The sequence below is a fragment of the Macrobrachium nipponense genome, chromosome 26 (genome assembly GCF_015104395.2).
Source record: "Macrobrachium nipponense isolate FS-2020 chromosome 26, ASM1510439v2, whole genome shotgun sequence".
NCBI classification, from domain to species: domain Eukaryota; kingdom Metazoa; phylum Arthropoda; class Malacostraca; order Decapoda; family Palaemonidae; genus Macrobrachium; species Macrobrachium nipponense.
The window spans coordinates 50,957,778-50,971,404 of NC_087215.1; the positions used below are offsets into that span (position 1 = coordinate 50,957,778).

Consider the following 13,627-nt stretch of genomic DNA (forward strand, 5'->3'; position numbering starts at 1 on the left):
TGTTGTTGCTTTGACTTGGACTGTGAAGGAGATTGAGAGACCCTCACTGAATCAAAACGCTTAGATGATTTTACCGGCAAAGGTCTTCTTACCTGTCACTGAGGAGGGGGAGGAGGAGTGCATTGTGAAAGAGCCTCTGATTTAGATACTGCCTGATGGAATAGCCTATCTTTAGTATCTGCCAGCCACCGATCAATTGTATCTTCCAACTCAGTCCTAGGGATCCGACAAAGAAGAGTCCACTGACCCCGCCACCTTCGACAGTGCTGTGATTCTCCTGGCCAGGAGCTGATTGGCCCACAAGGTTGCACTAAGGTGGGCCAGGTAAGAAATAGCCTTTGCACCAGACTGCAACAGCCTAGTCAATGAGGAAGAACTGACTACCTCAATCAGTCCTATCTGAAGCAATCTTGGTTATCATAGTACAGTAATACCCCAAACTTACACGATTCGATTGGGGCGAATTCACAATAGTGCGAACATTTGCGAACCCTCCAGAAGCACTGGAAAAGTGTTTATGTTTAATTTATAATGCAAATTTTTAGATTTTAAAGTTTTTTTTTTTTTTTTTTTTTTTGTTTTTTTTTTTTTTTTTTTTATAAAATTTTTATTAAAAATGCTTTTTTACTTTTGTACATGCATAAATATGCAGTTATTGCATATGTGTAATTTTATAGGATGTGATATCAACTCACAAAGTTACTGCACTTTTCAAATATGATATCCCTTCAGAAACTTTAATTTCTTAAGTATGTACTAATATACTACAATTAGTATACATTTTCATGCTTTTAAGTGTAAAATCAGTACGGGGATTTTGTGTATGCTATTTATATTTTTGAAAATAATACAAAGGTAGTAGGTAATTCAGTGTTAGTCACTATATAAGAACTCCATGATCAACTAGTAAAACATCAGAGTTGTCGTTCTGTGAAAATTACTTTCTTAACCTGGGAGAAAAGTGCTGGTAAAATTTGTATGTACTATGTTATGTAATTACAGCACATACAGTTTCAGAAGATGTTATGTAATTACAGCCCATACAGTTAATGTACTTTCGGAAGATGTGATCCCATTCACACTTTTTAAAGATGATACCCCTCCAGAGTTTTATCTACATGACATACTATCTCTCTCTCTCTCTCTCTCTCTCTCTCTCTCTCTCTCTCTCGCTCTCTGTCTCTCTCTCTCTCTCTCTTCTCTCTCTCTCTCTCTTTGGTTTGTAGTTAGCTCTCACACTAGTTCATGATTTTAAATTGATTTAATTTTACCTTCACCTTCTGCAAATAATACTTATCTACAGACATTTCTTTATTTTATTAAATAGTGTGACTTCGTTATGACTAACCTATGAAGTTTACCTAGTGATGCACAGAAAAATTTGACTCTGACAGAAAAAGAAAATGGCATCCCATGAATTAGGGGTAGCGTTAGTATACGTACGAAAGTGGATACCTATGTACGGTACATAGTAGTTACTGTTACTATTTTTATGCTAACCGTTATTCCTTTTTCAAGGGTAATGTGTTAAACTAACTTTTAAATCAAATTACAGTAACTTTAATTTCATTTAAAAGTTAACATAATACTTAGGGAGCATGATTAGGGTCATCTTAAGTGTTCAAACTAGAAGTAAGGATTTATTAGTAATTTCAGAGACCGTGCCAAACTTACGTGAAACTTCCCGTTGCGCGAGGGGGTGTGGAACCTAACCTCGCTTAAGTTCGGGGTATTACTGTATACCACAAGTCCAGCCAAGTCCAGCCAGGAGACAGTCTGGAAGATGGAAGCTGCAGCAGCTTCCATAGCTAAGGCCTCTTGTGACGAAAAGGATCTACTTTCTGACATAACCTGCTCCAGGGTCAGACCAAGCTTAAGACGGATCATGTCCAGATTAAGGTGACGGGACATCAGTTGAACCACGTTAGTGGAGTAGTACTTCCTATGCCGCAGGAGAAGAGGAGGAAGAAACTTGGAGGATCTATTGGACCGCAGAGAGCCATCACAGTCTGAAACCATGGCGTTCACACATTGCAAGATGGACTTGGCGTGACCCAACAAGGGAAGCTCAAAAGACGTCCTAGAATCCTGTTTGGCACCCAGCAAGGCCTCTATAACCATAGGGGTGATAGAAGACTGAGCCTGTGTCTGACACTCAAGATTGTTGAACTCACGAATAAGATCAACAACCTCTGAGAAAGAAGACAAATTCTTGGCTCTCTCCCTCCTCCTGCTCTGGCAAAGGGGACCGACAATGCGAAGAAGAAGGCTTGTCAGTATCCTCATCCTTCGGGGAAGCGTCCCTAAGAAGCCTAGCATCCTGGTCTTCATTGGCTGGATTGTAGGCCCTGAACCCTTTAGATCCTGAAACCGAGGGTCCCAGAACACCACCACACGACGACACTCGAACAAGGTCCCGACTCAAACTGTGTACACGTTCATGTGATAAACCATGTACACGTTCACAGGAAGAATCACGTACGTGGGTGTGCGATGAGTCAAGTACACATCCATGAGTCACCAACCAAGCACTGTCCCGAGAAGAGGAACAACACTGGAGAGAGCTACCTGAAGGAGAAAGACTTGAGGTTATCGTCTCTATCAGGAGAGTGAGAAGCACGTCTGCAGACCAGGGAAGCCTCACTTTCCCACCCGTCAACCGCAGTCTTACCAAGCGAAAAATCTTTGAAAACCACCTTGAGACACCTTCATATCTGCAACCTTCGACCTTTTAATTGGCACCCTATCATCCTCGTGCCGACAAACTGGCAAAGGGTCAAAGGAAGAGGGGATAGCAACTCTGACATCATCAGCACATAAGTGCAAGGACGAGTCATGTCTGCGTACAGAAGACAGAGAAGCACTTTTATCGCTATCAACACTCCCACTGTCACGAACACGTACATGAGAGGGAGAGGCATGGCCGTGAAGGGAGGTCTACGATGCATTACCTGCACATATGGGTAATGCAAGGGAGGGATACGGCCGTGTGGGGCAGACGGCGATGCACTCCTCTCTCTCTCATGATCACAAATGTGCATGGGAGAGACGATTGTGTGGAGCAGACAGCGATGCGCTCCTTTCGCTTGCAGAAGACAAAGCCACAAAGTCCTTAATCCTCCAACGTCTGACACGAGGGTGAGGCGGTGATGGAGAAGAAGCAGGAATGAAACTCCCCCATCTATGAGGTCTCTTACTAGCAGGCGGAGGGAAAGAAACACTCTGCTTACAACTCTTCTTCACAGAGACAGGAGAAAACCTCTCTTGAAAAATAGAATCCAGCCTCTTGAAGACACCTTGAATCAATGCCTCTGATGGCTCAGTGAGAGGTGATGACATCACACTGGGAAGGGATGATGCCGTAATGACAGGAGGATGAGCAGCCACCACATCCGACGTCATAGACTGAGAAGACGCTTGGAGTGGCATCACAACATTCCTAAGGCCGATGGCCTCACTGGTGGAGCGATAAGAGATGACCCAGAGAGTGTCAACATTGACAAAGGCAGCACTCGCGAGCCAACGTAGGGGAGTCCTTGGGGAGGTGGAACTGCTATAGGGGTCTTGTGGGGGGTGGGGATACACGCCTCCAAGAAATGCAACAACATGTCATCCAAGGAGGGTGAATTCTGTAGACCAAGCGACGCCCAAACAGCCGCCATCTTGGTTGACTCAGAATCTAAAACTAAAGAATTAGATGGCATTGCCTCCTCTCTCTGGAAGAGTATTGGAACCCGAGGGAGAGGGGGCTACTTTACACAACATTATCCTGAGGGACTCCTGATACTTCCAACGACAAATCGATGGAAGAAAAGGAATGCAACAGGGGTACAAACAAATTTGCAACAGGAAGAGTGCTCGTGGAAGATGGAGAAGCCAAATTGTCCAGTGCTTTTAATGACCTTGGGTGAGAAATTACTTTGTTACCAACGGTACGGTACAAGAGAAGATCAGCACCAGCACAAACCTCTTGATATCATGCAATATTAGATGAGAAATGTAGAAGTGAATGATAATTCTGTTTTAGGCAGATCAGCCACCCAGAAAATAGCAAGTAATACCTCTACTTCCAGGAATTGTCTTATTAGCTACGTTATTATTTTTTGCTAGGTGATAAGTTTTTCAATAATTCTCTCTAAATGGATTGTATATGTATTGTAAAATACAGTTCAGTTTAGGCTGGGAACTAGTATGTGAAATTGTTACCTGTAAGATATCTTGAAAATATTCAAGTGCAAACTATAATAGGGACAACAGGTTTTAATCTAAAAGTGCAAAATAACAGCTGTTGTAACACACTGTCTTTTGCAGATGATACAACAGGAAGGAAAATAGAGAGAATTGAAAGGTACCAGTTAACAGTACAGTTTAGTATACAGAAGGAAATGAGAACTAAGCAGAATTTATTCCAAAAGAATAATACTCTGTCCTAGTTCCAGCATTATTGCTGACCTTAGAAAACAACAAGCTATAAAGATTTAAGGTTTAGTGCAGCAGTGTAAAGGAAACTAGTACCAAAGACTAGTACAGTATAAGGCAAATTGAAATAAAGATTTATCAGAGGAAGCACTAAAGGCCACTTAGAAGTGACAGTGAGAATTGTAATATACATATTCAATTATCATGTTAAAATATGGAATTTGGTAATGAGGGTTTAAAAAGAAATGAAAAAAAAATTAAAGACTGTCTTGAAAATTTCAAGAGAAAAATATTTTATACAACTGCCCTACTATAATTGTATAATTCTAAAGTAAAAGAAATTGAGAAAATTAATTGCCTGATACCAAAGTCTGAAGGACACAATCAAATTTTTTGAGGGTATGAAAATGTAGAATTTCTTCTGTAAACTTTAAGAAAAATTGCTTTGGTTTACAGCTGGTTTGCTTCCATGTATGCAATATATGTATAAGAGGACAATGATTTTGTGGATTCCTTATAACTGCAGATACCTGGACTCAAGTTTTATTTATATTTTATAATGTGTACCATGGATGCATACCTTGGATACAGTACTTTTTGAGCTTCCACCTTAGTACTTCAGTTTCCTATTATGGTACAACTTACAGTGAACACCCCTGTACTCGTAGACTCCGGATTCGTGGATTTCTCTCTGTAACATATACCACCATTATTTGCCTATTCACGGTATTTTTATTGGAGGAAATCCACAAATTCCTGGGTTTTATTTATCACTTTCATCAGAAAATGCTCTTTTTGTGATAAAACAAAAAAACCAGCTATAAAAATTTTTTTGTGAATTTTTCTTGAGTTTTAACTAACAAAATAGGCAGTTTTAAACACTTTTATAGGTGTTTCAACAATTTGCAGAATTTAGCTATTCGTGGAGGAGTCTGGTACCCATCCCCCGCAAATACTGGGGAACATTGTATTCAGTGAAGGAAAGACAAACATTAAATGAGTTTGTATTTACAAAGTATTGTGTTGTGTCAAGAATTCTTGATTCCATAAATGTAAGATAGTGCATAACATGTATTGGATACATGTCAAGACAAAGTTTCAGAATACAGTATGTACTTATAAAGCACAGGGGTTCCCACCACAGAATGTGGTTACAGAGTAGAGTGTTTTCTTATTAGCCTTTTCACAGAAATATTATTGTTTGTCAAATTCAAGGAAATGCAATACTCTAGTAGCTAGCATGATTTTGCAAGCATCAGTATTGTTAGTTGATGAATCCATCCATTGCAAAGTTTTCATCTATATGTATTTGTCGATGAAATTGCTGCTATAACTTTGATAACTAGATTTATTAAACTGAATTTAAATCATAAGTTCAAGACTGGTTGCATACCATACCTGTCTTGAAGTTTAAGAATTTGTCTAATGTAAAAGATTAGTAAATTTTTTGTGAGAAATTGCTAAAAATAAATGTGAATTATGAGTGCTGTTATTTTAGAATCTGTCATAAAAATTCTAGTACAGTACATATAATGCATTGGCATTCAGTAGCAAATGCATTCTCGTTATATTGTGAATCGAGGCTTTACAGTGCCATGAATATTTTTTCAAGTGAATTCTTTAGAGCTTCATGAAAGAAAAAGTTTTATTAGCAATACTGGAGCACTTACTGTGCTGGCAAAGCTTAAAGTTACCAAATTAATGGCCATCATTGTTTTTATCACTTACTATATTTTATTTACATTCATAGTGCTTCTGTTTATAAGCCTGTGAATCATGAAAAAATTTATATTTGTACCTTGGATGTTTCAAAACTGGAGGTACATTTTACTTTTCCTATTTAGTATTTTGAATCTGACCTTTTTATATCCTGGAATGAATGTTGGAGTGGAAAAATTACCCACACTGGAATTTGATAAGACTTAGGTATAATTTAGAAGCGTGAAGACCTTATTGATCATCGATTCACTAACAATAACTTTTAGGTGATCTTTTACTGTACTGCAAAATTTAACAGTATTGAGTGTGCAGTATTTATTTGAAACACCTTGCCCATTATTGCATAATTTTTCAAGATGATCATTATGTTTAACTGCTAATTCGACCAACTTTTGTAAATACCTTATTATCCAAACGTCTATGGAAAGAAACCTGAATGCTTTGGGTGGACTTACAAAAGATTTTGTACAGTGTATGAAAATGCCACAGAATATGAAAGTTCTAAATAACTTTGCTATATCTGTACAGTTTATGAAAAATTAAAATATTTACCCTTCAGCAGAATCCTTGCTTACATAAAGTCCATAACTTACAAGCAAGCTTAAGTTCATTTCATGCCTATAGTAACCAGATTTACAAATTTTACATTTTGCCCAGTCTCAGACTACTGTTATTTTACAACAATGGTGCATCTAACATTTTATTTTGAATAATTCATTTTTGAATAATTCATGGAAAATTGTATTAGGTATGCAAACTTTGGGGTAATTGATACAAGAGTAGGTTTAGTTAAATTTAGGTGATGGATAATTAAGATTTATTGTCAACACTACATCTGTAAATAATGATAATGTAATATTGACTATTTCCTGTATGTACCTGTTGCTAGAAGGCATTTTGACCATTTCTAGATCTTGACTTGCCAACAAGGGAGATTGAAACATAGGTGAATTTCATGTAACTACTGAACACTTTTTATAGCCCCCCTTAATTTACAGGTCACATTATGTGAAGTAATAGCACTCACTAGCTTTCTTTCCCCTAAATGATTCCCATGGAGGGAGCGCCATTAGTGCATCTCATGCGGTGCACTGTAGGCATTAGTTTAATGTTCTTCGCTGTACCCCTTTTGCCCCTAGCTGCAATCCCTTTCATTCCTGTCACTAGTACCTTCGCTCATTTTCTCTTTCTTTCATTTTACTTTCCACCCTCTCCTAACAGTTGTTTCATAGTGCATATGCAAGGTTTTCTTCCAGTTACACCTTTTAAACCTTTTTACTCTTCCCCTTTCAGTGCTGAAATGACCTCATAAATCCAAGCACTTGGCCTTTGACTGAATTTTATATTGCATTCCATTAGTACATTCCTATTAATCATGAAATTAATAGTTAAACTCATTACATAACTTCAAGCACCTGTACATAAGGAAAGCATGTTTATATATTGTTTATAGAGTACTACTAGGGTTCATAAGCATATATACCCCAAGTCTTCATTATGACAATATGGTTCTAAATGGGAGTGAGGGTTGAGTTTCCATTACCATTTGATGGTGGCGCACAAATGATTGTAATTTCAAATGTAGTTCAGTTAATCTGTGCCTTATTCATCAAGTTGTCCAGTGTTGCAGTTGATTTGTGGTTATACCAAGCATTAATTTCTCAAAAACATACAAATTCAATAAAACATTCATTATACAAATTATAACTTTGTTTGTATTGTCATGGTATACTTTAGATTTTTGTATTTAGCCACTAGAAGACTGAAGCTGTGACTGGTTAGTTTTTTGTATTTAGCCACTAAAAGACTGAAGCTGTGACTGTGAATGTATGTTCTTTCAGGTGTGAAGTCTTTCATATACAGAACAAACCTTTGGTCTTAACATAAGGGAAAAATTCTTTAGCACCTGCTGGAGTACAGTTAAAGTAAAAAAAAAAGAAACTTAAAAGGAATTGATGGCATTGGGAGTAGCCAAGATGGCAGTAAGGAGAAGGGGTATCTGATCTGCCTTAACCCATCTCTGGTCCATTGCTTCAGTTTTTCTTGACTGCTTTCTAATCAGGTAGTGCTGCTGCACTCTCTGCCCAGAAGCCAGTTGTTCACTTCCTTCCTGCTTTATATCATAGGATACTGGTTTTTTCTTTCTTTTGTTGTGTGATCTTTGTGATTTTGTGTATATTGTGCATTTCTCTTTTGAATATGCAAATCCACAACTCATCTACGCCTTCCAAACCTCAGAGAAAATGCAATGGCGTTGATGGCAACCCATGCTCCAGTTTTCTGCCTTTCTTTGTTAAAGACCCCCATTCTACTTGTAGCAAGTGCAGATCTAAAGTATGTAACATTAAGTAACCTATGTCCAGAGTGTGTTGGTTGGTCTCCTGAGCAATGGAAGAATTTTGATAAGAGGAGGAGATATAGAAGGAAGTCGACTCTGCCATCTCAGGAAAGCTTCATTTCCTCGGTGGCAGCTTCCACCTCTATTCCTGCTCGTTCTGGCTGTTGTCTACCAAAATCTTCTCTTGTTACTTCTAATTCTCATGAAGATTTTAGTCCCTCGCATTCTTCTGTTGCTTTGGCTTTAGAAGATTCATTGGGGGTTCAGGAGACCTTGTAATTGACGTGGCTGCCCATGATCTCTTGGGGCGGGAGTTTTCCCCCATGAAGGAGAAGACTACTCTCCCTTGTACAGTTTTTTCAGGTGCAAATGTGCAGATGACAAAGTGTTGGGACTTTAGGCCTACCAGGGGTACCAACCCCCTCTGGCCTATTGTCTCGCTGTTTGTCCTCCTGAATTCCAGTTTTGTTGGCCATGATAGTTTCCAATTCCTTTGTCATCCCTGCGACGTCATCTTATTATGCCTTCCCCTTGTCAGCTGCCAGTGCGTCTTCTTAGCTGTCAATGATTCTCACCTCTCCCTACTCATACTGTCACGTGTTGCTGCCACCTACTTCCACGTGTGTATGTATACCTTCCAACTTTCTCATCCAGATAATTTTTTATAAAGTTGAAGGTTTTTTTTTTTTTTTTGTCGAAGAAGTTCAATCATTGAGGGATCAAAGAATCCAAGAAGAGACGTAGTAGACCACCACCTTCGTCATCGTCTACATCATCGTCATCCTATTCATCTTTCATCTTCTGCTTCATCAATCCCTGTCAGACATTGGAGGAGGAGAGACTTCATGAGTCCTCCTCGGAGTCTCATTGTTCTTCTCCTATACAGTCGACTCCTGGGTCTCATTGGGGACATGTACCACAATCCCTCGCAAATAGGTAAAATCTGCAAATATTGACATCCCTTTAAAATCATTTATAACTGCCTATTTTGATAGTTCAAACACCAAAAACCCCCTCTTAAAAATGCTAATTCCAGAGTAATTTAATAGTTTTATCACAAAAAATGCATTTAGTCACAAAAATATGAAAACATACAGTAAATAGTAAATATTTCTCTATGATAAATTCTCTGTATACGCAAATTTTCCATGAATAATGTGGATATACGTTCCACAGAAATTAATGCGAATAGGTGAATCCATGGATCCAAAACCACAAATAGATGGGAGTCCACTGAAGCTGCCTAACGTGTTTGTGCTAATGCTCAAGTTACCTCCATCAAAGCACATTACCGATGTTCTATGACCAGTTAATGACTCCTGTGTTGTGGTGATTTTAGAGATTCATCCTCTGGAACCCTCAAGCTTATAGATTACAGTCCTACACAGGAGGTAACTGTTGTTTCTACTCCTCATCCTGTCCCAGGTGCAATTGTTCCTCAGGTCCGTAGGCAGGATGACAAGGCCCCCATCAAGTAGTCGAAAGCGCAGGATCCCACTCTCCAGAGGGCTCCTTTATCTGTTCCTTGATCTTCATCTTCACATCAGCTTCCCATTCATGTTCCCCTGGAGGAGACAGTGTTTAGCATTCTCACTTACACGGATTTGAGCATGATTCGCTCTCCTGTTCACACGGCCATGACACACGATCTCTCTGTTCACGACGACAGATTCTTTTGTTATCCCTTCACTTGAAGATTTTGTTGATCATGACCCTGAAAAATTACTTTTATGTCCCATCAGGGCACTGCATAGGTATCTAAAAGGGACGCAACATCTCAGACCGGGTTGTCAAAGACTTTTTATTGGTACAGACTGGAACAAGAAGAAGTGTTCAAGAATACTATTACTTTTTGGCTACGGGAAGTAATTATGCAAGCCTTGGAATCCAGATGCCAATTCAGTACAAGCAAGAGCACATGATGCCAGGGGTCTAGGTCCTTCCACTGCTTTCAAAAAGAACCTGTTGGTTCAAAGGATCTTAAAGGCTGGTACATGGCCACACCAAACCACATTCACATTCGTCTATCTGCAGTCCTTGGACTCTCTCTCTCTCTCTCTCTCTCTCTCTCTCTCTCTCTCTCTCTCTCTCTCTCTCTCTCTCTCTCTCTCTCTTGTCCAGTGGTGGCTGCTCAACAAATTGTGTAGCTCATCCAGTGTCCGTAGAGGGACAATTTGTATCTTGCCCAAGATGTTGGTTTGAAAGTGAGAGTGAATGGGATAACTGATCTTCCTTTCTCTTTCTTTTTTCTCCTCTACTGGCAGGCAGTGGAGAGAAATATCCATCATGCGCTGGAACTGGTCAGATACATGTGAGCGAGCCCCTTTCCATAAGTTCGAATTGATTGTTCATACACAATAGTACAAACTATTATGGAAGCAATTTCTTCCTCCCTCTTACAAGGGGAGGGAGGAAATGACAACAAACAAGGTTGGTGGCTAATGTGGTTTTGGCATCTCCGATAGTAATCTTTACTTTCCTACAAGACACAATGTAGCAGCAGTTCATTGTCTCTTAACCCCAATGTCTAACTGACAAGTAACCTTTTACTTTACAGTTCAGAGGCATATGACTCCTTCCTATGTCCTACTTTGGCCAGAAAGTGAGCCCAAGTGAAATGAACCTCCAGTTGCTCCGAGGCTTTCTCTATCCTCCCCCCAAGAGTGAGTCTCCCTTATGTTTCAACTAAAAGTTTGTTCTGTATATAACAAATGGCAAATTTTAAATAAATTTCTATTTTTCATAACTAACAATCCGGCAGTTTTAACATATATTGCCCACCTCAAGCCACCCCTCATATTTTACCTGGGTTAAAGGTAATTGATGAGATGGACCCGAGATGGGTTAAGGCAGGTCGGCTTATCGCTATCTTGGTTACATCTGATGCTGCCAATTCCTTGTAACTTATTTCTTTTAACCGGACTCTAGGAGGCCCTTAGAAAATTTTCACCTTATGTTAAAACTGCAGGTTTGTTAGTTATGAAAAATACAAATTGATTTTAAATTTGTCAATGTATATGTGAAAATACCCGTAGTGTGATGATTCTGTCTCAGCCTTGACGCTGTGTGTGTAAGGAATAATGGATGATCACTTTAATCATAGAAAAACTATAATGAAACATAACCTTCAGTTTTATAAAATGGTTTTAATTTAAGGTTGGATATGCCCTTGTGATATACAGTAGATTTGTCATTGTAACCTCATTACTTATTGTTTCCATATTTGTGATCTTCAATTGTTTCTAGATACTGTAATCTATTATCTAAGACATGATCTTTTATAGCACATTCATCCAATGTCCGAACCGTCAGTGACCAATCAGTTACTTGTCTCCCAATAGGGATTTATTGCATGTGAGGTGCACTGTAAGCATCCCTTCAGCACCTAGCTGCAACCCCCTTCATTCCTTTTACTCTACCCCTATTAATATTTTCTTTCTTCTATCTTACTTCCTACCCTCTCCTAATGATTGTTTTGTAGTGCAAATATGAGGTTTTCTTCCTGTTACTCTTTAAAACCTTTCTACTCTCAATTTCTTCTTCAACACTGAATGACCTCATAGGTCCCATTCCTTGGCCTATGGTCTATATTTTATATTCCATTCCATTCTGGTCACTTGCCTCTCTTTTAGTTGGTATGTAGTAAATTCCCAGACTGATTTCCCTCACCGCAGGATTGCCAGTAATTATCATAATTTCCCAGTTTTTAGAATAGCTCATTCCTGTTTCATTCTTTTCAGCCATCTTATTTCTTTTCAATAAGAAGTTTGAGTCTTGCAATCTGGTAGGTAGATTGCTAGCCCCTTGTCTTATGAATCTCCAGCCTTGTAGCAAGCAGCTGTTAATGAGAAGTTATAGCACTAATTTTTCTGAGAATAAGCTTCTCTGTATCTGCTAGCAATAATTCCTGCCTTTTTGTTGAGGTTTCTTTGTACAGTAGACATTTATTGTTTTGTCACTGCTGATCGCCGTTGTCTGCTAGATACAAAAATTTCAGTGTCTGAGGATATTTGAATACCACAAATGTGGACATATACAAGTATGTAAGGAGTTTAAAAAATATGTAGTTTGTCAAGAAAATGTATTGTTTCAGTAACAATGCTTAATGTAAATAGCTGTTTATGTGTTCATCTTTTTATTAGTTTTTTAATTTTTATTTATTCTCTAGGATATACAGTATACTGAAATTTAGTTTTCAACCAGTTCTTTAAGAGTTTCATGTGAACTCTGTTATTGGGTTATTTACTTATGTCCAAAACAGAGATTTGTTCTATAGTATGTAGTTAAATTTTATACCCTTCTGTTTTACATTAGATTAATTATTCACCCTTGTGTATGAGAAATGTTAAATCATCAGTGCTTATTTAGCTCCTGCTGCAGTGTTTCACTACGTGTTAGCTGCTAGCAAAGAAACAGGCTTTCAGTTTTTATGCCCTTAGCTTGTGCTTTGAATGTGTTTCTGGTAAGTACAGCCTACTATTGATTGTTAATATTTATGTTTTCAATCATGATTGAATTTAATTGTAGTGTGTGTTTTAAATTATTATTAGAATCATCAGTTTCAACAAACTGTCATAGTGGTCATACTGCTGTATGTATTCATAGTCATTTTGTTTTAATTATTTTATATTTTTTGGTGGTTGTGTCTGTTGCATCTAAAATGCAACAAGTTTTTGCAGTTTTCTAGTTCTTTGAAGAGGTTGGGTATCTATGGCCTACAAGAAGAAAAAGATTTGATGGGAAGGGATTTAAAAAGATTCTGAAGAATCCTGAAAGGAAGGTCAAGTGCTGAATGTTTTTTTTTTATGTGCAAACTTCAATAATCAGCCGAGCATTATGAGCAACAGATTTTGTGGTCCAGTATTGCAGCTTAATTTTATGTTTTTGCAATAATTTTCTTTACTACCAGTGAAACTTCATGAAATTTTAGTGAAAAAGACAACAGCCAACATTCATCCATCTCTTCCCTAAGAACTCCCAGTATCCTCAGATAATGTTTAACTTTTAATTGTTCATACGCGAACAAACCTTCGGTCTTAACAATAGGATAATTTCTAGCGCCTAACTGGATCCGGTCAAATCGCAGATGAAAGCAAGGAATCTCGTGAGATTTGGTAACGCGTGCATATATCGGGTGAAGGGTGGTCAAGG

The 13,627-nt window shown here is 38.4% G+C and overlaps 1 protein-coding gene across 3 annotated transcripts in view; it reads left to right on the forward strand.

Annotated features, from left to right (window-relative positions):
* The window catches only part of LOC135200273 (BTB/POZ domain-containing protein KCTD5-like), a 173,988-nt gene that overhangs the window by 123,869 nt on the left and 36,492 nt on the right, over positions 1–13,627 (forward strand). Inside the window, exon 5 of one of the 3 annotated variants that reach the window (XM_064228760.1) lies at positions 11,034–11,107. The exons of the other annotated variants lie outside the window; for them this stretch is intronic. Coding sequence (XP_064084830.1) covers positions 11,034–11,092 — 59 coding nt within the window. The 3' untranslated portion in view covers positions 11,093–11,107. Of the gene's footprint in view, positions 1–11,033; positions 11,108–13,627 lie in introns of those variants that run through there. 3 annotated transcript variants of the gene reach the window in all.